Source organism: Ochlerotatus camptorhynchus, unplaced genomic scaffold (genome assembly GCF_037179485.1).
Source record: "Ochlerotatus camptorhynchus isolate MF236.1 unplaced genomic scaffold, CSIRO-AGI_Acam_v1.1 ptg000361l, whole genome shotgun sequence".
Taxonomy (NCBI): Eukaryota; Metazoa; Arthropoda; class Insecta; order Diptera; family Culicidae; genus Ochlerotatus; species Ochlerotatus camptorhynchus.
In genome coordinates, this window is record NW_027040849.1 from 3,714,644 (window position 1) to 3,740,318 (window position 25,675).

At 41.7% G+C, this 25,675-nt stretch overlaps 3 protein-coding genes across 4 annotated transcripts in view; 1 reads left to right on the top strand and 2 right to left on the bottom strand.

Annotated features, from left to right (window-relative positions):
• Window positions 1-3,728: 3,728 nt before the first annotated feature.
• On the bottom strand, window positions 3,729-10,121 carry LOC135709538 (uncharacterized). Its single transcript, XM_065231935.1, has 2 exons — window positions 10,046-10,121; window positions 3,729-8,412 (listed from the first exon to the last, which is right to left on the bottom strand). Exon 2 carries the CDS (start codon window positions 8,403-8,405, stop codon window positions 3,729-3,731), a length of 4,677 nt encoding a protein of 1,558 aa, XP_065088007.1. The 5' UTR covers window positions 8,406-8,412; window positions 10,046-10,121.
• An 8,985-nt stretch (window positions 10,122-19,106) lies between these two features.
• awd (nucleoside diphosphate kinase) lies at window positions 19,107-19,999 on the bottom strand. The gene is made up of 2 exons (XM_065232026.1): window positions 19,785-19,999; window positions 19,107-19,588 (listed from the first exon to the last, which is right to left on the bottom strand). Exons 1-2 carry the CDS (start codon window positions 19,956-19,958, stop codon window positions 19,256-19,258), a joined length of 507 nt encoding a protein of 168 aa, XP_065088098.1. The 5' UTR covers window positions 19,959-19,999; the 3' UTR covers window positions 19,107-19,255.
• A 2,849-nt stretch (window positions 20,000-22,848) lies between these two features.
• Window positions 22,849-25,675, top strand: part of sxc (O-linked N-acetylglucosamine (GlcNAc) transferase sxc) — an 83,591-nt gene continuing 80,764 nt past the window's right edge. The window contains exon 1 of one of the 2 annotated variants that reach the window (XM_065231776.1): window positions 22,849-23,220. Coding sequence is in view for 1 of the 2 variants with exons in the window: in XM_065231773.1 (XP_065087845.1) it covers window positions 23,428-23,565 (138 nt within the window). In the remaining variant the exon portion in view is untranslated. The other variant, XM_065231773.1, reaches the window with a different exon arrangement.

The window sequence follows — 25,675 nt, forward strand, 5'->3', positions numbered from 1 at the left end:
CGTCCATCTGACAGAACGGGCATAATATTCTCGAGTACTTTTTCAAAAGGAACAATGTAACATTTCCGCCATAATATGTATTAAGGAAAACCTCAAGAAAAACTAAGTTGAAATTCGACATGTTATTTTTTAGACTGCTTTAAAACAATATGTTAATCAAAACTATTTTCGCCGTAGTCAGTGAATAATAATGGTGAACATTCAGCAGCATTTTATTTTGAATTACGTGCTTATAGCTCGAGTATAGCCAGACAATATGGAAAAAATAAAAAATAAAATAAAAAAAGTTGTTGAATATTACATCCAAACAGCTGCACAGAGGTCATTCCGTCGGTTGTGTAATATTACGTTGTACGATGTACATTGATTTTGCTAACAAAATTACATCTATTGATGTAATATTGTATCTGCTTTTTGTTATTACATCATTATTTCATACATCAGCTTGAATTACGTTGATCGATATTACATTTTTTTTTGCTGTGTAGGTTTTTTTTTTCCCTTTATTATAGAGATTTTTAGCCATAGGCTAGTTTATCTCTTATTTGCTGTGTAGGGTTTATACATGCTATTTCAAAACTATCCAAATTTGGGTAGAATCCACCCAGATCGGTCAAAACTGAAACTCCCCAAAAATGAGTAAATTATGTTGGGAGTGACAAGTTGACAAATGAACAAAGTCGATCGGATTCATGTCGATGTTGTCCATTTGTCAACTTGTCACTCAAAACATAGTTTACCCATTTTTGGGTACACACTTAGAAAATAATACCGAACTCGGTTTAATTTTCTACCGAACCTCTTCGGTTGCCAATGAGAAACCGAATAAATGGTTTTAAAAAAAAATTCAGGCGTATTTATCGAATCAGACCCGAATTTCGGTAAAATAGTATAAATTTGACAGATAGAAATGAAAGCTGAACCGAAAAGTACGGTAAAGTATCGACATTTCCGAATTCGGTACGTGAAAACCGAGAAACTCGGTAAACAGAACCGAATATTCGCTAAAACATGTTAAACGTCAAACGCTTAAATGTCAAAAGTTCCACTTGCGCTCAACTTCGCGACGGAAATTTTAACCGAAAACTCGGTTCTCTAAACTGAGTCTAAAACTAGTCAGCCATTTTTTCTCGCGTGTGCTCGTCGGACGTGTGCAAAAATTAGGGGAAATTGGAAAAGTTCTGTAGCAACTGCAACAGGAGGATGCGTTATAGAGTGGATAAATGTAATGCCTTGTTCAGACTACAGAGTTATAACATGTTATAGTGCTATCTTGATGGTGGTTTCTGTATTGCAATTATTTGACAACCGTTATAACATGTTATAACTCTCCAGTCTGAACAAGGCCTAATAGCATAGAGGTAACTCTAAGACCACTGGGTCCCGAAGAAAATCATTATTATTTTTGGCTCACTCAGTACCAGAACAACGGTCCCAAGCAGTCCCAAGCTATTACACTCACCCCTGCATGTTCTGCATGAATCCACACACCCCTGATGTTATCTGTCAAACTTTCATAGCGAATCAAAACAAACATAGTGTAGTAATAGAATTTCAACTAGAATAGGATACGTTAATCGTTTGCTTGGGACCAATAGGCTACTAAAGTGGTGAGCCAATTTAAAATCGTTAGTTTCGTATTGATTGTTGCTAATAGTACGTTCAGACTACAGAGTTATAACAACAATCAATACGAAACTAACGATTTTAAATTGGCTCAAAGTTTGACAGATAACATCAGGGGTGTGTGGATTCATGCAGAACATGCAGGGGTAAATATGTATGTAAAAGAAACCACTCATTGCTGCAGGCACAACCATTAGACAGTGGACTGTCCTCCTCTTACGACTTGATCAAGTACAACACCTGATTGTATTCAATTTACCATTGTATGAAGGGCCAAAAACGGAGGGCAAACACCGACAAACCGACATGAATGATCATACAAAGTATCATCAAATTTCTGATCAAAGCACAAAACTGACATCTGCCGCCGTGTTCGCGAAAAATGTGTATCCTAGCCACGAAAATGTATGAGTTGGTTCGTGTCTAATCTATTCCGGGCAAAATATTTTTATCTAGATAACAAATTTCTATGGTTTTGACAGATGGGATCGCTGCACATTTGAATCCGCCGTTATGGATTCTCGATCAAGAGTTAAGTTTTAGTTTCATGTCGGTTTGTCGGTGGGGCAAACCCGTAAGCAGAGACACTTACGCTTAGTCCGCGGGATTAAGGCCTGTATAGAGATCGAAGCGAAGCGAAAACCTCATACAAAATAACTAAAATTTTCGCGCATGCAGCGCTAGTGAAAAGAGCAGCAGCTAAGCGAAAAGTTGACGTTTCGAGAAAGAGCGTATCTGTCAGATTTTCACTTCACCGGAGGTGTAAACTGATCGATTTCGTGTCACATGTACTGTAAACTGCGAAAAAAGGAAACTGGAAAATGTGCAACAAACATTTTTTTACAACCTTTTTCGCTAGTGAAATTTCATGATTTTTCGCGTGCTTCAAATTTCGTTTCACTTCGATCTGTATACTAGGCTTTAAGGAGAATCTCCTTCCAACGATAAAATCCTACAACCCGGTAAAGGCCTGTATGAGATCGAAGCGAAGCGAAAATCTCATACAAAGTACTAAATTTTTCACCTGCGTGAAAAACGCAATTGTCAAATTTTTCACTTCGCTTTGAACTGTAAACAGATACGATCCAGCGAAATCTAATTTTGTGGATCGCATCTTTTTCGCTTACGTTTATATTTTTTCGCGCATGCAGCGCTCGCGAAAAAAAACAGCAGCTAAGCGAAAAGTTGACGTTTCGGGAGAGCGTATCTGTCAGATTTTCACTTCACTGGAGGTGTAAACTGATCGATTTCGTTTCACATGAACTGTAAACTGTGAAAAAAGGAAACTGGAAAATTTTCCACAAACATTTTTTCACAACCTTTTTCGCTAGCGAAATTTCATGATTTTTCGCGTGCTTCAAATTTCGTTTCGCTTCGATCTGTATACTAGGCTTAATGGGTAAGCGATCGTATACGAAGGGATGTCCCAATGAGTGGGGAAGAAGAGCCCGCCTTCAATATATGATCTGGGGCCACATTGCGCATCTCAAAACGAAAGACTTTTTGTACGAACGGTTGTTTGAAAAAGTTTTTCGTTTCGAGATGCGCAATGTAGCGCAAAGTAGTTAACGACAGGAAGTTGGCAATTCCACTCTCCCCATTCAAATCGCTACAATCAGGTGCCCTGATGGTCCCATCCCTACCCTCATAATATGTACATATATGTTGTTGCGATAGTTTGGAAACAAAACACTGAAATTCTGCTAGCTGTTACTTACAGCTTCAAAGCTGCAATTTTATTTAGGTTTTAATTATATCGATACATAGGTATCCAATGTACTTACATTTCAGTATTAGAATAACAAATTTAGATTCCAATTATCTTATTTTCAACTTTAGATTTAGGTAGTGGTGAATCTAGGTTAGGAAACTAATTAGATCAAATTCTGAATGTAATAATACAAATGACTTACGGATTTATAATATTTAGATTTTACTAATCCAGACCACTATTCTAGTACTAAATAAAAGCAATTAGGTTTATATCAATATTAAATAATTCCACAAGCAGATGAATTTCACTTTGTGTTAACGTGGTTCTTAGAAAAACACTTCTGATTACTGTTTTCGATGTCAACGGTTGTCATTCCTGATACTATATGTCACTCGACCAAGTCGAGGGAGCGCCCGGTCGCACAATCGCCCGGTGACGACCCAGTGGTTGTCGCAACATTCCCCGACCCGTGTGGTCCGGGACTACCGAAGACGTCCAAGACAGCAATCTTCGCTGATGGTCGCAAGATGATCCCTTTCGCTGTTAGAATCCTAGCCTTCCTGACTTGTCCATCTTGAGCAACGCAAACCTCCGTGATCCTCCCTCTAATCCAGTGATTCCTCGCCGTATCATCAACCACGATCACAATGTCGCCTACCTGGAGTGGCTTCACCGGCTCGAACCATTTGGACCGTCTCGCCACCACCGGTAAGTACTCACGAGTCCATCGGCGCCAGAATTCGTCGATCTTCCATTGAGCTAGCTTCCAACTATCTCTGAGCGCGCTACGATGGTCTATTGGCTGCACTGCTGGTTGATTTACTCCCTGTGTCCCATACAACAGGAAGTGATTCGGCGTAAGTGCTTCTTGATCCGCCGAATCGAGAGCGATGTAGGTTAGAGGACGTGAGTTGACGACTGATTCGGCTTCTAGAACAATGGTTTCGAAAGTCTCCTCGTTCGGTTGTCGCAGTCCGTTCCCAATGGCAAACATGGCTGTTTTTACGGATCGTACCATCCGTTCCCATAGGCCACCCATGTGTGGTGCTGCAGGTGGATTGAAAATCCATTTTGTGCGCGCGTTGGTGAATGTCGAAGCGCAGTTTTCATTGATCTTCTTCATTTCCATCTTTAGTTGTCGATTCGCTCCAACGAAACAGGTACCGTTATCGCTGTATACTTCTAGAGGCGCCCCACGTCGTGCCACGAACCGCCGAAATGCCATTATGCACGATTGCGCCGATAGAGTGTGGACCACTTCCATATGCACCGCCCTGATGGTCAAGCAGGTGAATAAAGCCACCCAGCGCTTGACTTGGCTTCTTCCCACTTTGACCAACATCGGCCCGAAATAGTCAATACCAACGTACGAAAACGGCTTCACGAACGGAGTCAGCCGAGCTCTTGGTAACGGTGCCATCCGAGGGATCCGAGGAATCGCTTTGGAGTTCTTGCACCGCTGACATTCGGCAGCTACTTTTCTCACCAGCCGTCGCAAAGCAGGAATGTAGAACCTTTGCCTCATGTCATTGAAGACCGTCTCGTTGTTGGCGTGAAGCAGACGTTGATGGTAGCTGTCAGTAAGAAGGAAGGTTATCGGATGCTTTTTCGGCAAGATAATGGGGTACTTAGCTTCGTATGGGGCGAATGGAGCAGCCCCAATACGACTGCCCATTCTAATGACTCCCAATTGATCCATGAACGGCGACAGTTTATAAAGTGGACTCGATTTTTCCACCATCGGTTCGTTCTCTCCATCTCCTTTTGTCTTCAGTAGCAGATATTCCAGTGAAAACGCTTCCTCCTGCGCTTGCCGCCACAATAAGTTTTCCGCTTCAGCAAACTCTTCCGAAGACAGCTCTCTTCGGATTTTATAGTTCCCAGCTCGTTCCTTAAACAGTCTGGCAGCTTTACATACGTACGCAACTGTCCTGTGCAAGCGAAGCCAATTGGAGAAGCGGCTCACATCGACAACAGGGTCATGCACTACTTCCTGATGGTGAAACAACTGTCGCACTTGTTCTTCCGCAGTGTCTTGAGGCTTTCGGTGAACCGGCCATTCAGTTTCTGGTAAGCGAAGGAACTTGGGTCCGTTGAACCAGAGACTTTCCTTGCTGAAATCTGGACCAGCTTTCCATTTCGTGGCGTCGTCTGCTACATTCTGCCCTGATGGCACATACCTCCACTCGTCAACTTTGGAGGTGGAGAGAATTTCTCCAATACGAAATGCCACGTATTGATGATAACGGACGGCATCCGAATTTAACCAGGAAAGCACTGTCGACGAATCCGACCAGAATACCCTCCGGGTAGTTGGAAGCGTTAGATGCTGGCAAACATTTTCCATCAAGCGGGCTCCAATCAACGCCGCCTGCAATTCCAGTCTAGGTATAGATACGGGTTTCAAAGGGGCAACTTTGCTTTTGGCGATGATGAGGGAACACTCAACTCCACATTCACCTACTGTTCGCAGATAGATGGCCCCTGCATAAGCCTGTCGACTCGCATCCACAAATGCATGTAACTCCGATACCCTTGATTGATCCGAACGAGTACAACCCAGAAGACATCGTGGAATCTGGATTTCACCCAGATGTGTAAGGTACTCCTGCCATGCTCTCCAAGTGTGTTGCAAATGCTCAGGGATCAGTTCATCCCAGTTTGTCCCAGCTCGCCAAATATGTTGCATCAAAACTTTGCCGTGTATTATGAAGTGAGCTATCAACCCTAACGGATCAAAAATACTCATTATGATTCGAAGTACTTGCCTTTTTGTCGGAATTGACAGACGGCTATCCAGAGACGACAGCTCAGAGTTTGATGGAGACGTGAACGTGAATATATCACTACCGGGAATCCAGAACATTCCTAGAACTCGTTCCGACTCCGAATCCAGATTCAGATTCTTGTTAGAAACCTCCTGCAGTACTCCAAGATTATGTAAAACTTCCCTGGAATTCGATACAAACTGACAGATCTCAAATCCACCGCTGGCGTGGATATACTTCACCTGCTTCATCAGCTCAATCGCCTCGTCCACTGTGTCCACGCTGTCAAGGTAGTCATCGACATAGTGGTTGTTGGTGATTGCCTTCGCTGCTCGTGGAAACTCCTCAGAGAACTCCTCCGCATTTCTGTTCTTTACGAACTGCGCTATACACGGAGAGCAGGATGCCCCGAAAATGGCTACATCCATGACGTACACTTGCGGTGGATCCTCCGGGTTATCTCTCCACAAAAAACGCAAGAACTGTCTATCTGCTGCACGAATAATGATCTGGTGAAACATTTCTCGCAGATCTCCACCAATCGCTATATTTCTCTCGCGGAACCTTATCAGCACGGCGATGAGCGAAACCAGCAAATCTGGGCCTTTCAACAAAAGATCGTTGAAGCACAAACCCTCCACGGTTGCAGCTGCATCCCAAATCAAACGAACCTTGTTCGGTTTTTTGGGATTTTGGACCACCCCAAGTGGCAGATACCAGGTATGTCGCTGGTGCACGGAATCCAACTCAGTCTTCGATGCGCGATGTGCGTAGCCTTTGGATATGTAACTTTGAACCAATTCCTTAACCTTGACGTAGAGGTCTGGGTTCCGCAGCAAACGCTTTTCTAAGCATTTTAAACGACGGAGTGCAAGTGGATAAGTATCGGGAAGGTTATGTTCATCCTCCTTCCACAGAAGGCCGACTTCGAAACCAGTTGGAACGCGAATAGTTGTATTCTCGAGAATTTGATTAGCTCTCTTGTTATCCTCGGATTCCGGTTTCAATGTGATACACGACTCTTCGATGTTGAAAAATTGCTTCATCAGGTCATACAGCATTGCGTTGTCAGGAACTTGTTTCTCCTGGACCGTGTGAAAATGCAGCTGTTCCCTACCTTCAGGTTCCGAATGCCGGCCGTAGATGCTCCAACCAAGCCTGGTTTTAGCGGCTATGAGACCTCCATTACCTCCTTCTCTTATCTTTAACGCGCTGATCAGTTTCACGTTATCGACCCCAATGATGAGCCTTGGTCTGACATCGGAGTAACTTGTTATGGGCAAATGCTTGAGGTACGGATGTACATTGCAGATGTCCTCGTAGTTCAATGTCTGGCTCGGTAGCTTGAGGTGTTTGACCGTTCGTACGTTTGACAAAGAGTATCGTTGGTTCTTAGTTGTTCCAGAAACTATCAGCTGGATCCGTTGTGACTTTTCTTCGACCCTCGACACGTCACCTGTCCAGCAGAGATGCAGTGGTGCTTCTGGGCCTTCTACTCCAAGCCGTTCAGCTATCTCAGCGTCCATGATCGTCGACGTTGACCCGTCGTCCAGAAAGGCGAACACGTTTACCTCATTACCGTTTGCGTAGAGTGTAATCGGTAGGTAACGTAAAAGAGAGCAAGCTTTCAGAAAATGGTGGTTCTGATGAGCAATATTACTCGAATTCACTTGAGCTTTGGACGAACTGGGCTGATTGTTGCTTGGAGCTGCACAATGCAACAGTGAGTTGTGACGTAATCGGCAGTTCTCGTATACGCATTCCCTTTTGGAACGACACGGCCATGATTTGTGAGGCACCAAGCAAATGCGACACAAACCTTTCTCTCGGACTGCTTTCCATCGACCCTCAACGTCCAATCGTTTGAAAGAATAACAATCCATAATACGATGTCCAGCTTGACTACAGTAGGTGCAGGTTTTCACTGGTGACGATTCCGCCGAATCCTTAGGGGAAGTTTCCTGTCCTTTGCTAACCTGGTTCGCACTCGATCCCGTATGGTGAATAAATATTTTCTCCTTCTGATGTTTTTCACGCGTGTTCTTCTCCTGCCTGGCACACGCTGCATGCACTGGATCAACATGCATCGTCACATCGCTTGCCATTGCTACCAAGTCGGCCATAAACTCGGTGAAAGTGGCCAGGTTCACGTCTATCCTTGTTCGCTTGTAGTTTGCCCACTCAAGCTTGAAGTTCGGTGGCAATCTATCCACCAACTCGTAGAGCAACATAGGGTTCGACAGATGATGTTGTTGTTCTGCGACGACCATATGCTCGACCAGATTCTGTACAGCCATGCCATATCTGATCAACGTCTTCAGATCGTCCGCCTTCGGAGCAGGCACGTTACGCAGTTGCTTGAGTAAAGCGTTTATGATCACCTCCGGCCGGCCATACAATCGTTGTAGAGTGGCCATCACATGCGGAACTGATTCCGGGATCAAAAGTCGACTGCGCACAGCCTCCAAGGCGTGCCCTCGCAAACATCGCTGCAGACGTGCCAAATTTTCCGCATCGCTGTAGCCGCATACTTCGGTGGAGTTTCGAAATGAACTGTAAAAAATGGGCCAGTCTTGGGGATCTCCTGAAAAAATCGGCAGCTCTCGTGTTATCACTTGTCGGGCTGCGATTTGTACTGCATTAGGGCCCACGCAGCCTGTTGAATTACTTTGCCCCGACCCGTAAGCCGCTGACTGACGCGGTACGTCCATGTTTTGTGGTACGTACGGTCCATATCCTGACGGAGGAAGCCCTGGTACTTGTGTTTGGGTTAGTGTACGAGGAATAGTACCAGAATTCGTAAACTGCATTGTTCCAGCAGACGAGCTGATCGTTGGGAAACTGCGTGATATCGGCAAATCGGGCCCCGGCGGTGGCTCCGATGCCAACGAAGGAAACGCGGGAGGCACATGACAATCCCATGGTTCGAACCTAGGTTGTTGGTTCGTATTAGACGGCATAGCTGCTGGGATGATGTGCTCAGCCTGGTTAGGCCCCGGCGGTGGCACTAACGGCAATGAATCATTCACTGACTGAGTGTAATAACGCGAAGATTCCAGCCCCGGTGGTGGTTGTGGAACGAACGAAATACGTGACGGAGGTACGTGATACGCGCTGTTTACCGTAGGCGCTGTCGTTATGAGACCGATATCAGCATGATGAATGGTCTGCTTGGCCCTCGAGAAGCGTACTGACGTTGACGTCCCGAACTCGGTCCCGAATGCACTGTCGTTGTGTAATGGAACTGGCTTAGGAAGCGCTTCTGGCGCATACCTACTCGTATCGAAATCATACAGTGTCCATTGATTACGAGGGGGCACTGGTCTTGAGGAACTCATCATATCTACGTTGAGATCCATAGCAACACTCCTCGCTGGTTCAACTATTGTTGCTACATTACTTATAGCTGTTCTCGGTACGGGCTTGTAGTTGTTTGCTGCCATAGCACTGGGAATTGACGTCGGGGGCAGCACTGGCACCGACGGAATGGTCACTAGTGCGCTTGTAATTGGCCTCGGTGGTAGCGCTGATTTCGGCACTATTGACATTGTTGACGCGGACGAAACGATCGCGATGGTGTTGGGAACCGATACATCAGGTCCCGGCGGTGACACTGTTGTCATCGAATCGACCGCGACGAATCTATACCGCATACCAGGCCCCGACGATGACACTGGTACAAGCGTAAACGATGTACACTTTCCCTCAGATTCAGCTGTATTACCTGGAAGATCGCTGGATTCTGTTGAAGTATCTTTAGGAGTACTTGTTACTGTGGATTCCGGAGGAACCTGTACCGAAACGTTTGGTTCTTCTATCTGTCCTTCGGCAGTAACGACCAACGGTTGAGCGGTTACTTCAACATTGCTCGGCGAAGACTGTTGTGGATGATTACTGGACGACGCGGCAGCATTACTGTTTGCTCCTTCAGTCTGACCTCCTTTTTCAATCCATGACTCAGTGTTTTCCCGAACTATTCGTCGACTAACTCCACTCCTATTGCTGGCCTTGTCATCGTCACGATCAAGGTCCGCTTGAAGTAACTCAAACTTTTGCTTCAATAACTTTTCCTCTGCTTCCAATCGCATCCTCCTGAATCTTTCCTCATCGTCGATTTTCCTCTTCCAACTTCTTCAAACTTAATACCAGCTGAGCCGAGCTTCGGCTACTCCGGGATCCCTGGCTGGATCTTCTGGATACGCTTGAAATCATGTCATCCTTCTCTGTACACTGTTTACATAGGAAACTGCGATCAGGGTTAGCTATCGACTCGTTCACCCCTGCGCAGCTGAAGTGCACGAACTGATCACAACGATCACACTGCACTAAATCATCATCCGAATCAGGACAATCGCATACAATGCAATGCCTTGCGGTTACTTCACCTGGATTATGGGCAACATCCGTCGTAGAATCCTTAGTTTCATCCATCGTATTCCAAAAATGTCCTTTCGTTATCGAAATCGATGAAATCTTTGAAGAAATGTTGCGATAGTTTGGAAACAAAACACTGAAATTCTGCTAGCTGTAAGTAACAGCTAGCAGAATTTCAGTGTTTTGTTTCCAAACTATCGCAACATATGTTCAACAATAGTTATCTTGAAAAACTTACCCCTTACATTACGAACACAAGCACGAATCTTGATTTACGGCAACGCTTTTACCCCTTTTCCACTTTATTAAATCACTGTTCTCTCATCACGTTTAACTTCTTATTTTCGCTTGTCATACTTCTTCCCTTTTTTATTCTCATCTGATGACTCTCCTTCTGAAATTTCACTTTCTTCATTCTTATGTATTTCCTTTAATTTCCTTTTCATATTTTCCCTGTCCGTTGATAGTACCTCAAAACTCGCTCTATATCCATGTTATTAAATTTTTGGAAGTCTCACCTGCAAATTTTCTTAGCTGCTTTTTATCGACTCAGCATAACATTTTATAAGCTACGTTACACATGGATATTCTTCTGAATTGGTTTGCTTCTGATGCCCTTGCTTTCTTGGGAGTTGTTTTCTTCCATTCGTTAGGCATTTCATTTCTAATGTACACTTCCTGCATTATTTCTGCTAATCTTAATCTCAATTGAATATTCATCGGCACATTTAATATACTCTGCAAATATACGATCTGAGCCTGGTGACTTATGCTTTCAATTTCTTCTATTGTTGGTGGGTTTGTCAATGGGGTAAAATCATATTTTGAACCAAATTCTATTTCTGGACCCTTACAAGTTTTCAAAATATTATCCCAAACTCTATTACCAATAATCGCTGATTTCCTCTTCTTTTGCTTTACGAAATTTTTAAGATATTTGTGTGTTTTCCGTATTCTTGTACCTGTATCAAAATCTTTTATGTTTCTAAAAAATGTTATGATTTCCTTATGCTCCTTTACTGCTTGTTGATATTCATGTCTACGATGTCCTACTTTGTCCTTGTAATTCTGTTATCGCTTATCGCTTTTTTTTTTCCTGCGCGGTGGGAATCTTTGAGACTTTAATGGTTTTATGTGCAGCTCTTCTCATCCTACTAGCTAGTTCTTCATAACACTTGTCTAGTGTGTCTGTTTTAATATCTGTTTTAGTTGGTAAAGTTGATAGCTCTTCCCTATACTTTTTCCTTATTCCTGCATCCTTAAGTAAATCAATCTGCACTTTAGTAGCCTTTCTCCCCTATCTGATATTATTGGAATACTTTTCTAATACTAATCCAACTGTTATTAGTTTGTGATCCATCTTTAATTGTGTTACCGTTTGTAACATTTGTTGATGTATTTCTGTATGTTTATCGTATTCTGCATGTCCATTTGAATTTAAATAATAATTGCCAATTTGACAACCCTAACGGCGCCGGTGGTGTAGTGGTAAGCGTGATTACTTCTCACCCCAACAGGCCTGGGTTCAATCCCAGTCGGCGCCGCCGGGATGTTCTGAGGCATAACATCTCTGATCACGCCTTCCTTCGGATGGGAAGTAAAGCCGTTGGTCCCCGGTTCATGAGTTGATGGGTCCATAGGTAGGGTCCAGGTGTGGGAGCTGCCTTCCTGGCGCGTCGGTAGTATTGGTGCTCAGCACGGAAAACAAGATCGACGGTAAACAAACCAAAGGAAAAAAAAAAAAAAAAAAATTTGACAACCCTAGTTTTAGTACATTATACAGTACCACAGTTTACTACCAACTGCTGGGATAGGTGATGAGCCAACAATTTGAGTTCAGTTGAACATAAGATTCTATACGAGAAGTACAGAGAAAGGGAACGGTGAGTAGCACGGAAACTTCTTCCGCGACTTGCCAAGTAACCTTAAAGAAGAGCAGTTGAACAAGCTAAAAAAAACCGTTAAGTTTTCCTACTAAGTACGCTCGATCGAGGTGTTCGGCCAGATCACGCCGACAGGCCTTCCGTGGGCGATTGACCGTTGGAGAGCCAGTTCCGTTCGACGGCCCGGAGGAAAGGACCACTTTGAACCTTTCCGTTCCGAACGAGTTCCAACCGGTTTCGTAAACTGATCGTTCCCGCAGAGCCACAGAATCCTGAGAGGGACCCGCTAGTACCTCGTGTATAAGGTGCCGGGGCATAACCTCCTACCGAAGAAGACACCTCTCCACCGTCCACCATTGTGACTTGGCATACCTACTGGCGCCACCAAACGTCCTTACTCAACCACCGTCACCATCACCAACGCTGTAGTCTCCGGTGTAACCACGGCCAGCGTCACCGCCATAATCGCCGCCACAACTGATGTTAACAACGCCGAATCCACCACCAGCCCGTACAGCATCACCACCGCCGTATCAACCACCACCACGTGCAGCATCACCGCACAAAAGATCCAGCAGTCGCCGGCCGGCCAGGTATCTGGGGAAACTTCCACCTACACGATGATGGTGTTGGTTTGTGTGGGCGGCCTTCGATTTGTGATGAATGGGCTTTGGAACGGTTTGTTTACAAATGTTGATGGGCCCTTTTCTATTGTTGGTCCAGAATTGTGTGGCAAGTCCAATCATACTTCTATGCCCAGGGGAGTCGAGAAATTTTCCAACCCGAAAAATTCCTAGACCGGACCGGGAATTAAACCCAGCTACCTCCAGCATGGTCTTGCATTGTAACTGCGCCTTTACCAACTGAGCTAAGGGAGGCCCCGAAACCGGATCTGTCCAATCTGCGAATTTTTTTTTTCAGTATTTTATGTTAAAAATTATGTGACATCAACGTTTGAAATAAAAAATCATGATATGTTTATTTTAAAAATATTATTGGCAGCTTTGTAAACAAAAATACATGTTTTTATTTTATGCATGATTTTCATGTTTATTTTTAACGGTTTTTTATGTTTAGCATAGAAGTTAGCACGATTTTCTATTTATTATTGTAAATTATTTTCGAATGCGTGATAAAACAAATAAAAGTGCTCGATTAAAAAGGAATCATTCCTATGAATCAAAAATATTTATTATTTAGGAAATTGATTATTTAGAATGAATATTGATTATTTAGAAAATAACGAAATCAGTAAAACTCGAATGAACTGCTCATGTTTAAAAGAAGGAAGCACAGACAAACAGACATAACACATTGCATATTTCTCACTGTAAAACATCGTCGCTAAAACATTACCGCCATCTGTTGAGTACACTGTGGTGGGCACTACGCTGAACAGATGGAGATAGTGTGTAAACGTCAAACGCAAGGGAATAGACTATGCGCGCCACAGGTGACGGTACTACCAACAATCAATACGAAACTAACGATTTTAAATTGGCTCACCACTTTAGTAGCCTATTGGTCCCAAGCAAACGATTACCGTACCCTATTCTAGTCGAAATTCTAGTACTACGCAATGTTTGTTTTGATTCGCTATGAAAGTTTGACAGATAAAATGAGGGGTTATTGGTTTTTCCTATGTTTCGAGGGGTGAATCGATTAGCTTGGGACCGAAGAGAGTACCAGAGCTGAGCCAAAAAGTTGAGCACGTTATTTCGGGACCTTCTAGTCTTAGAGTTACCTCTATGGTACTACCAACTGCGATAAATTCCGTTAAATTCTTATTCTATGAACACCTTTCGAATGTTATGTCTGTTTGTCTGTGAAGGAAGCATTACATTTGAATAACTTGCCAGGTTGAAAGAATCCAACCTTCTTAATCTTTTTTCGAGACTGATTTCTAAATTTACTGAGCTTTGAGAAAAATTCAATACCGTAGAAAATGGTTTGTTCTTCGGTAAAATGACCCATTCGGCGAAATGACCCGTTCGGCAAAATGTCCCGCTCCCGATGATTAGATATATTAGGGCCAGCGCAGTATGAGCAACAGTATGAGTTCGCATTCTAATGAGCTCAAACTTTGGGAGAATTATCAGGACCTGATTTGAAATCAATTGAGCTTGGTGGAGCAAAAACGATATTTTGAAGCACCCTAATGGATATAGCGATATAGATTAGACCTGCTCATTTTTACAAAAAAAAATCTGGGTCCCACTGGTCAACTTCTTCTTCTTCTTTATTTTATTTAACGTCGGTCTCTGTTCCGCAATCTAGTGTCAATCACCGACGGACATCGATTCCCGCATAAACGCGAACCATCACATGACCTTACCGATAATGGTTATAAATTGTTTATAATCCCTGCTAAACTTCAACTGAAATGGTTATGGAACTTTACATGAACATTTGTGTGATAAAGTTTTAACCTTATGTATTATGGTTTTTTGGAAGCGGACCTTACAAATAATGGGTTGTTAAGAACCATTACCATTCCAAATTCTTGTTTTCTCCATACATTTTCGGAAAGAGAACTATATTAGAACGTTTTTACTTATGGTTTGAGAACATTAATGGTTATGGTTATGGTTATGGTAGTCAGTAAGGTGCCTTAATGGTTTTGTATTATCACTCAACTTTACGTGAAATATATCGTGAATTGGTAATCAGTAATTTACAGGCAACCAATTCGCGATATATTCCACATAAAGTTGATCGATGTTACAAAACCATTCATGGACCTTACTGGTTACCATAACCATTACCATTAATGTTCTCAAACCATAAGTTAAAAGGTTTTAGTATAGTTTTCATTCCGAAAATGTATTAAGAAAACAAGAATTTTGAATGGTAATGGTTCTTTATCTAGTTCGTTTATTTGGAAGGCTCAATCGTGTAATGGTTCTTAACAACCCATTATTTGTAAGGTCCACTTCCAAAAAACTATAATACTTAAGGTTAAAACTTTATCACACAAACGTTCATGTAAAGTTCCATAACCATTTCAGTTGAAGTTTAGCAGGGATTATAAACAATTTATAACCATTTTAGGTAAGGTAAATTTATGGTTCGCGCTTATGCGGGTTGCCATCCATTGAGGGCAATTGAATGTGCAGGAAGGCAGCTTCCACACCTGCATGGATATCGCACCCATTCAACACACATGGGCCGGGACCAACGGCTTTACTTCCCTTCCGAAGGAAGACGTGAACCCAGACCCATTGGGGTGAGAAAGTAGTCACGCTTACGACTACACCACCGGCGCCGGCACCACTGATCAACCAGAATTATTATTCTTGTTCCTCTAATCATCAGTCGTTAGTGAAAAGCAATATGCTACTTTGTTTTGTTAGTCTGATTGCCGCTCTTCCTGACTGGCCACTGACAAGGTCTATCCAGCTTTCCATGCTCGGTAATGGCGGCCTGTTTGTATGAATAAATGTATCCTTCACTGTACTTTTTGACACTAACTGGAGGGCGTATGTTGTTCCATTTTCTTCTGTTCCTGGGAGAGGGAAAGGGAGGGGTCAAAATCCGAACATCCAGATCATGGTGGGTATATAAATGGTGATACAGCTTTGTCACTATACACGGATAGAAATCTTCTTATACCTTTTGGCAAATTTCTATTGCTGATTATTCATAAAATGTATAAGTCAACTAATAAGCAGACGCCTTGCAAAAAGTTAATGAAGATCATGTGTTGAATGAAATGTATAAGCGGTCACACATACCTTTTCTGCATTCTTATAGGACCTATGTGGTTTGTCTTATGGAATGTATAAGGCTGATGTAATGGCAAAAATGTATAAGTGAAACACATGAATAAAATAATTGATTTTCGTTTCGTGTATAGGCGAGGAGGTCGCGGGGTGGAAAATGCGGTTTTAGAGCAAATTGTAAACAAACTCGGTCGCTGTCCCATACAAAAATCCAACATGGCTGAATCACGAATTTGACACATTAGAACACCTATATGTAGCCACCTTGATCCAGATAGTGTCAAAAAGCACAGTGAAGGATACATTTATTCATACAAACAGGCCGCCATTACCGAGCATGGAAAGCTGGATACCAACAGCAGCGTTTGACAATAGACAGAATGTCCCGGGCTCAAATCGTTTATTCTGCTGTGCTGGGCCCGCTGTCATAATATAACATGTTGCCTACACGAAACGAAAATCAATTATTTTATTCATGTGTTTCACTTATACATTTTTGCCAAAAGATCAGCCTTATACATTCCATAAGGCAAACCACATAGGTCCTATAAAAATGCATAAAAGGTATGTGTGATCGCTTATACATTTCATTCGACACATGGTCTTCATTAACTTTTTGCAAGGCGTCTGCTTATTAGTTGACTTATATATTTTATGAATAATCAGCAATAGAAATTTGCCAAACGGTATAAGGAAATTTCTATCCGTGTACGCGCCTGCCACTGGGCTGGTATTTTGCAATGAATTTTATCCATTACAACCTCCTTTTAGATTTTTATCAATTAATCTGTTTAAGACACATAAAAGATAAAAACTAAAGAGCCTGAATTTATAAAGAGACGACATCTTATCCATTTGTCAGGTCTTCTGATCGATTGGAATGACTTTTCATATGACTTTGACAGACAATCGATTGTTCCAATTTTGACATGTCGCCTCTTTATAAATTTAGGCTGTTTAATAAAAACTATGTTCGAACGAAATGTCGAGAAAAGTACAAGTAACATTATACCGTAATAGTACGTTCAGACTACAGAGTTATAACATGTTATAGCGCTATCTTGATGGTGGTTTCTGTGTTGCAATTATTTGACAACCGTTATAACATGTTATAACTCTCCAGTCTGGACAGCGTTTAACGTTCATGTTTTTATATTAGGGGCTGTTCATTAAATACGTAGACAGTTTTGGGAGGGGGTTTGGCAATTATCCACGGCCAGGCATGGAAAATCATTTGCATTCATTTCTTACATTCATTTGCATTCATTTGCCTCTAACTTTTTTCATCAACAACATTCCGCAAAATGATGTATAGAACTTTTGTAGGTTTTGTTATTGTCTACAACTGTTGCTCTTAACTCAAATCTGTATCTCTTATGCATCACGAACTAGAGTGGGCAGAACTTGTCACTGTTTTTCAGTGAATGTAAAATACATTCACTGAAAAACAGTAGTGGATTCTGTTCGCTCTGGTTCGTCATGCATAAGAGATACGGATTTGACTTGTTAGCAAAAGTTGTAGCTAATAACAAAACCTACAAAAGCTCTATACATCGTTTTGCGGAATGCTGTTGAAGAAAAAATTTAGAGGCAAATGAATGTAAATGAATGCACGAAATGAATGCAAATGATTTTCCATGCCTGTCCACGGCCCATTCAAATAAAAAAATGAGTATGTAAAAATAGGTTTAGGTAAACGTAAACTCAGTTTGTTCTGCCCACAAAAATATTTTTTTGATTTAAATGAACAAAATTCGCAGGGGAGGGGGAAGAGCAAGAATCTCAAAAAACTGTCTACGTAGTTAATGAACAGTCCTTTACAATGGCAAAAAATCGTAGGAAAAATACTGCAAAAAAAAATGCTTTTTTGGGATATTTCAGGCATAACATTTGATAACGGCACAAAAGCATTTGTAAACAAACTTTCTAAGGTCCTTTACACGCGAACCAAAGTACGCCCACGCAAACCAATACCACTTTCGGAAAGGTGATAGTTGCCCCTATCCGATGATGATGTTGGTTTGCGTGGGTGTACTTGGGTTCGCGTGTAAAGGCCCTTAGAAAGTTTGTTTGCAAATGCTTTTGTGCCGTTATCAAATGTTATGCCTGATTTCTAAGCAAAGCCAAATGGAGCTAAGCCAAAATACAATAAAATCATTCTAATTCGACACATTCTGTTTACAGATTTTTTATATATTATATTAAGCTTTAGTATGCTAGTTGTGACAGCAGTTTTCATGCTTTCAGTCACGAGATACAAATATTATAGGTCAGAAATTTACTGAATATCACAATGACTTGTAGCACATCTAAATCATCACCTGAAAACTTGTCCAGAAGCTCAACTTAACATTCGGAGATGAACTAGCCTGTGGCTAAAAATCTCCTTAATAAAGTATTAAAAAAAAAATCAACTTAACATGAGGAATAATAATTATGGTTGACCGCTCGGATCCCGAAAATTTTGTATTAACACGAACAGGTCTAATGTGTGGAATGAAAATTTGTTTTCAGTAGATAGATTCGATAGGCTAAGATTTTTCGAGTATCTGAAATGTGACTGAAGATTGTAAATTAAAAGAGCAGTGGGAAAACAAGGGTTGCAATTTAATTGACCCACCCTAATGCTTATATTCACGTTTTTTTTTGTAATTTTCATACAAAAATATAGCAAGTTATTCACCCATATCCTCGTTTACGAGAGCGGTTATATTTTCCATACACAAAAAAATTGTATGGGGAATACGCAGAGACCATAAGTGACGTTCGACTCGACTAACATAATAGGGCCCATAATCGTTCTTCCACAATCGCCGGTATCGCGTGATGCAATAATAATAACAATTATTGTACTATACCGAATAACGTGAGCAGTTAATTGGTTTCTTATTGATCAGAATTATTTTGCTAGCTACAAGTCAATAAAAAACACTTAGATGAAGAGGTCATCGTAACGTAACATGATTGATAACCTTCCTCAATGACAAAACACCTTTTGTGGGCAATGAAGAAAACAGTATTTTTAATTTAATCGGTCTTGCATTTTATCATTTATTGTTTCAACCTGATTCAGGACCACTTTTCTTATCATCTGAAAAGCACTGGCACACTTATCTCTTAAAAATGCTTAAAGTCAGTAATGAGTTATGGAATAAACGGGCTGGCAGCTTATTCGTACACCCAACCTTCGTTGGCTGGCGTCCACGAAACCAGTTCCTTTTCGGTAAACCAGAGGGCAATTTCCTTGTTGGCAGATTCGACGGCATCCGAACCGTGCAGGATGTTACGTCCGACCTGGACGCACAGATCTCCACGGATGGTTCCGGGGGCGGAATCGGCCGGGTTGGTGGCACCCAAGATCTGGCGACCGGTCTTGACGGCACCCAAGCCCTCCCAGACCATCGGGACAACTGGTCCGGAGCTCATGTAGCTGACTAGACCGGGGAAGAAGGGGCGGGCGGACAGATCAGCATAGTGCTTCTCAAGCAGGTCCTTGTCAGCCTGAAATGAACAACCGTTTTATATACATATTAACGGTGATATTTATAGATATTCACAGTTTTTACACCACGAGGTCCAAATTTTTCGCTACTTTGTTTTTCGTGGTTAGGTTTACTACTTATCACGCACGCAGTAACAGAAAGGTCGTACGTGGAAGACGAAGAGCAGAGAGAGAATAATCGATTGCGCTACTTACCCACATGAATTTCATGGCGACCAACTTGAAGCCCTTCTGTTCGAAGCGCTTGATGATCTTGCCGACGAGTCCACGCTGGACAGCGTCCGGTTTTACCATGATGAAGGTACGTTCCTTGTTGGCGGCCATCGCTGATGAAAATAATGAGAAAAATGCAAGAATCGATCCGATCATATAAAATGCACAACACGGAATGTTCGTCTGGCTACTGGCTGATGGTACGGAAAAGTTAATTTCGACCAGTGATGCCATATTTTTCATTTGAATTTTAAGATCCGCAAATATTTACCGATTTTCAGCTTAAAATGTCTGTATCAATCTGCTAATTTCCGCAAAATCTACAAAAAATTTGAATATTGTTTACAAAAATGTGGAATCTGTAACACAGATTTTTCTGTATCCACAATTGTCCAAATCTAAAAATCTGTATCATGCCAGATTAACCTTATATGTGGCGACACTGGTTTCGACGACGACCGGTGATGTTGCTGTGTTTTCTGAGCAGATGGATTTTCTCTCTTCTCTCTCAAATGGAAGCTTTTTAGCTCTTCCTACCGGCGTTTGGTTTGTGCAAGTGCGCACAGCAAAAAAAACAAAGTTTGTTGAATACAAGGGGCAAGACAACTTGCACGGACGATTAAACCAACTCAAACTGGAGTCGAGAACAAACATGAGGTATTTTTTACATGTAAATATTAGTTGTTTTAAATACTCAAATATTTTCGTTGGTATTTAGAAATATTTGATGATATTTTCAAATATATCCACACGGATCAGACCTCCTCGAAATTGAGTCGAGTCGACTCAATTACGTCAAAACTGAATTTACTCAAAAATAAGTTGATTTTTCCGGGCTTTTCCAGGAAAAGCTTCTCAAATATGAGCAAAATTCATAAAAACTATACATTAAATTAAATTCAAGTTCTTCTGAATTGATCGAGTAGTGGAACGTTATCTGCTAACGGGTTCTACTGAAGCTTATAACCTTGCAATTTATAGCGTTCATCTCCATACCATTGAAGACACTAGTTAGATACAGTTTTAAGGTCTTGTCGTAGAGCAGCGTAATCATGGCTGCACACCGTATATAAGCAATCCACAAGCCAACCAGGAAATCCAAATCGTTCTAAAGGCCGGCGCACAATGCATACGTTTTCGGGTTTTTTTTTACAGATAATGCATGGGCTAACTGTCAAAAAACCTGAAAACGTATCTATTGTGCGCCGGCCTTAACTTTGTAGCATTAACTCGTGCGGTACCTTGTCGAACGCTTTAGAAAAATCAATGTCTAGATACTGTCAACCTTGTCTTCAAGACAACTACCCAACTAACAATTTTAGCTGCAGATTAGCTTATACAGCCAAAAATTGGCTTATACAGCTAATTTTTGCCTGTATAAGCTAGTCTGCAGCTAAAATTGTTTGTTGGGTATTTAGTGAGCTAACATACGGCATGAGGTTTGTGATGGTTGAACGGTTCCTCACAAAACAATGCTGGGAATCGGAAATGACAACCCTAATATTCTGGCACCATAAACTAACGATATCATAGATGATACGACCATGCCTTATAAAGTTGGGATGACATCCTGAATTGGTGATTGGGCGCTTCTTATGGTTATTGTTTATGAGGGAAGGATACGGCAGGATACATTTTATCGTAAATCATCGATTCCAAGATCTTCGAGATGCAGCATAGAATCGAAATAGAACGATAATTGTCCACGCCGTGAGTGCTCCCAGATTTGTTTATCGGCGTTACCGCATCCAGTTTGAAAGACTCCCTCCTTTTCAAAAACGCATGAGGAAGCTTGGACCCTTAGACGAATCGATAGAGCTCGAAGCGTTTCTAACGTCTGCTATTGAGAATTTGAGAATGTAGGCCTTGAGAAGTTAATTGTGTACGATGGTGCTTTCCACCAGATTAAGGAAATCAGGTGCAGGAAATTTGAGTTTAGTTCACTCATAATCGCCAGATGTGCAGGAGCTCCCCTAATAAAATTGTTATGGTTATTTGCTTTAACGACGTGTTCTGGGTATAATCCAAACCATTGGTGGAATAGTTCAATCATTTGGGTTATCATGCGTTTATGGTATTTTTATTACCTCAAAAATCTGCCGGAAAATTGACGACAAATTTACTTAATCTAGGAGTAGCATAGACTAAGTGAATCTAATCTTTACTTTTTCATATTCGGGAACTTTTTCCTGAACGAACCTGGAAAAACATTAGGCAAATTCATCGCTGAGTTCCTGCACTTTATGTGATTTATGAGTTAACTAAACTCAAATTTGGGTCGTTCTCATTTGCCGTGTAGATTGTCCGAAGATTTTCCTCATATCCGAGAATTTTTTTTTCCTGGAAAATTCAGCTCACTTTTGACGAAATTCAGTCGACTCAACTCAATATTGAGTTGGTCTGATCGTCCGTGTATAAATTTGTGTTAGTGTATGCGTTCATTCGCGTGCAATGATTAGCAAAATTTTCCACAACGCGGCGCCCGACACTGGAGCTCCCAGCCGACACGAGTAGATCAGTGGCTAGAAAATTAGAAAATCGCGTGCGTGCGAACGCCAGTTTTGTCGACGTTGTTTTGGTGGTAAAATAATAATAATAAATTAAAATTGTATTTTGCAACGCTGTGCGTAAGGCCGACAACATAGTAGAAGCGATTCGAAGCGATTCGATGCTATAGCAATTGGCAAAGCGAAATGCAGCGGCAAGCGAAGCAACCTATGACATAGTGAAAGCGTTTTTGAAAACATTACAGTCGCGCGCGCAGTGCAAAATATTTGTTCAAATTTGTTATTCCTCACTAGAATCAGTCCACTTGCGTTCGAAGGCGTCAAAACACAACACGAACAGCTCTGTCGCTTTGCTGAACGCTTTACACCTCTTCGCATCGCTTTCACTATGGCTGGTTTGGGCGATTCCCATAGAACGCTCATAGAGGGTGCTTTCACGCAAGCGCTCCGCTTATTGCCAACGAATCGAATCGCTTCGAATCGCTTCTACTATGTTGTTGGCCTAAAACTTACGTGAGGAGTGCATTTTATCGACGTGGCAACGTGTCACTTGGAGAACAAAGTGAAAATACTTTTCGTGATCACACTTTCATCGGCAGTCGCATCGAAGTAGTGTTCTTTTTCTTTGCGCTACGTGTTTGAAGAGGTTTGCATATCGCCATCAATGCATGATGAAGGAAGGAAAGAGATAGATGAATCGTCAGTGCATGCGAGCGTGAAAAAGACAGGTGTGCGTTTTCACCAACACCAACCGTGTACGGTCAAAACTAACAATCAGCTGCAGCCTGCAGCAACTGCAATCGCCATCGCCCACCACACACACTGCCGAAAGCCGTAAAAAGAAGAAAACAATCGCATTTGGTTTTGCTGCTGGTGTATTTTGCCATTATCGATAGTCTGCTAGAAGAGAGGTATGAAAACGTTTGGTAGTTTTACTCGTAGCTCCGTTCGTTAGTTATATTTTTTTTGTTCTGTTACCGTGGTGATCAAGAAGAGAAGTGGAAAGTTTTAAAAATTTCGGTGAAAGATCCTTGAAAAGTTAGTGCGTGCGGTTACAATACGGAGAGATCCTGAAGGTCTTCGATAAAACAAAATAATAGCCCCCCAGGGACACAACGATGTCATCAGTGCAACTCGTTCTCGATTCAGACATTGGAAAATACCAGACATACCAAACAGTGTACTACATCGTAGCTGATAATAGTGATTCCGTGGCAGGCGGCGAAAGTTCGACGGAAATTTTACAAGTGCAAACGGTAGTACCCTTTTAGAGCTTGATTACATGTTACATTCTGTACTTCTCTCCACAAAAATAGTCGACCCCTGTAGTACCTTCAAGATACAATGACTCGATGATTCGCGGCAGTACTTCATTTTGAACAAAAATGATTGCTCGACTTGTTTTCTATTTACGGCTTCTGTGTGTTTGTACTGTATTATCCACCTCCCTGCTATCTGACTGTATTGTGTCGATTAGGTCACTGTCACATGGCGTGGGGCTTAAATTATGTTCAACCTGGGATGTTGGCTTGGTGCGGAAAGAACCACGATTTTGGAAATTTCCATCGCCATTGCCGTTTGTTTACCTTTTGTATTCAATGGGAGGATTAACCTCTAGTATGCGCAATTGTAAATCTTTTGAACTTATAAATTTGACGAGGATGTTAAACATCAACAAATCGAAGCTCAAATTTATTTGTGAATATTCAATAATTCTATAGTATTTTTAAATTTTTCATAAAATTAGCTTATTTTAGTAGTTTTTGTGAGACAGACGGATGCCATTTTAGGAGTCTTGCCGTCTGAGTTTGCTCGTTCACGATGGCTTGCAACAGCAGCAACAATTGAAAACTTTTTGCGGTCGTTGCCTATTGAAAATTTTCCCATTTTCATAGCATCAACCACAACGAACACTTACCCAAGCCGAAACCGTAACACATCCGTATCGGTTTTGATTGGCGCAAGCACACTCGTTGAAATTTGGTTTTACAATCCTACCCTACTCATACTAGGTAGGACTGATGTACTCGGAATCAAACTCTCGTTGTCGTCGTCATCGGGCACCGTACGACGATGTACGCAGGCACCACCGCACTCTGGCCAAGCTACTCTCTGCGTAATAGTTACAGTGGGGTGTTGTATTGGTGAATAAGAAGCAGTTTTAATATTAGCAGGCACTCAAAGAATGTACGGGAACTAAATTGAATAAATTATCAAACTTTTAAGGCTTAGACAGATCTGAGCATCGGATAGAAACCCTCCCCGTAACAGATGGAATTTGACCAATCAAAATTTTGCGAGATGATTTAATGAAGTAATGCTACACACTGGCTATCACGTTGTTAATCGAGAGTTTTCTTTGTCTGTAGCATTTTTGCATTCATATATTGTGTGGCAAGCACAATGACATCCTATTATCATAGATATCAAGAAATATGCAACCCGAAACATATGCTATACCGGACCGGGAATTGAACCCGCCTCCTTTAGCATGGCCTTGCTTTATTACTGCACCTTCATCGACTGCGCTAAGGCCTCTATAAATGGTGTTGAAAGAGACTGTTGTTGTCTAAAATTGCTGTGGAAAATTTTTGCTTCTCCTTCGGTTTCCATACACGAACCTATATGGAGTTGTTCATAAACCACGTAGACACCTGAGGGGGGAAGACGATATCCAAAAATTTGTATGGATGATTGTCTACGCAGTGAAGGGTGGGGGATCTAACCCCCCCCCCCCCCCTAAAACGATCTATGTAGTTTATGAACAGCCCTTATAATATTCATGTAAGTACCGATTAAGTACGTCACGTTCTACGGTGGGAGGGGAGTTACAAACGTGTGACAAGCTATGCATTAGCTATATAGAAAACGTAACGAAAGGGGGAGGGGGATTGATATTCCCTAAACTTTGCGATACGTAATTAATGCCTGCTCTCTTACCTATTTTACTTCCCCTACTACCCAAAACGTGTGCTACACTCATCCTTCCTGTCCCACGCTGGAGATTTTCCATAAAAGTGTTTACCGTTCGCTTATAGGTATCTCCATTCCATGTCTGCTAGGTACTTATTTTCAACAAACTCAGTTTTCTAGTTTATGATTTAAAAATGTACCAAATCAACATAAGGGACAAGTGGAGTAAGAGTGCCACCCCCAATAATTGATGAAGAGAATCGATCAAAGCAAATAGGACCATTTGAAATGTTCATCGAGATATGTTCAATAATAGCTCACCCATGAAACTATGAATGGGTGTTCCTAGGCAGCATTATAGAAAGTCTTACAAAAGTTGCAAAAAATCAGTTTGTGCTGATGTGTCGAAACTCTAAATTATTTATAATAATTAGAAATCATAAAATAAAAGTT

Bases quoted from the DNA above. Each gene is read 5' to 3' on its own strand.
- awd (XM_065232026.1), bottom strand. From the start codon at position 19,958: ATGATCGGATCGATTCTTGCATTTTTCTCATTATTTTCATCAGCGATG. The intron at 19,589-19,784 runs GTAAGTAGCGCA...TGTTCATTTCAG, and splicing joins TCGCCATGAAATTCATGTGG to GCTGACAAGGACCTGCTTGA.
- LOC135709538 (XM_065231935.1), bottom strand. From the start codon at position 8,405: ATGGCTGTACAGAATCTGGTCGAGCATATGGTCGTCGCAGAACAACAA.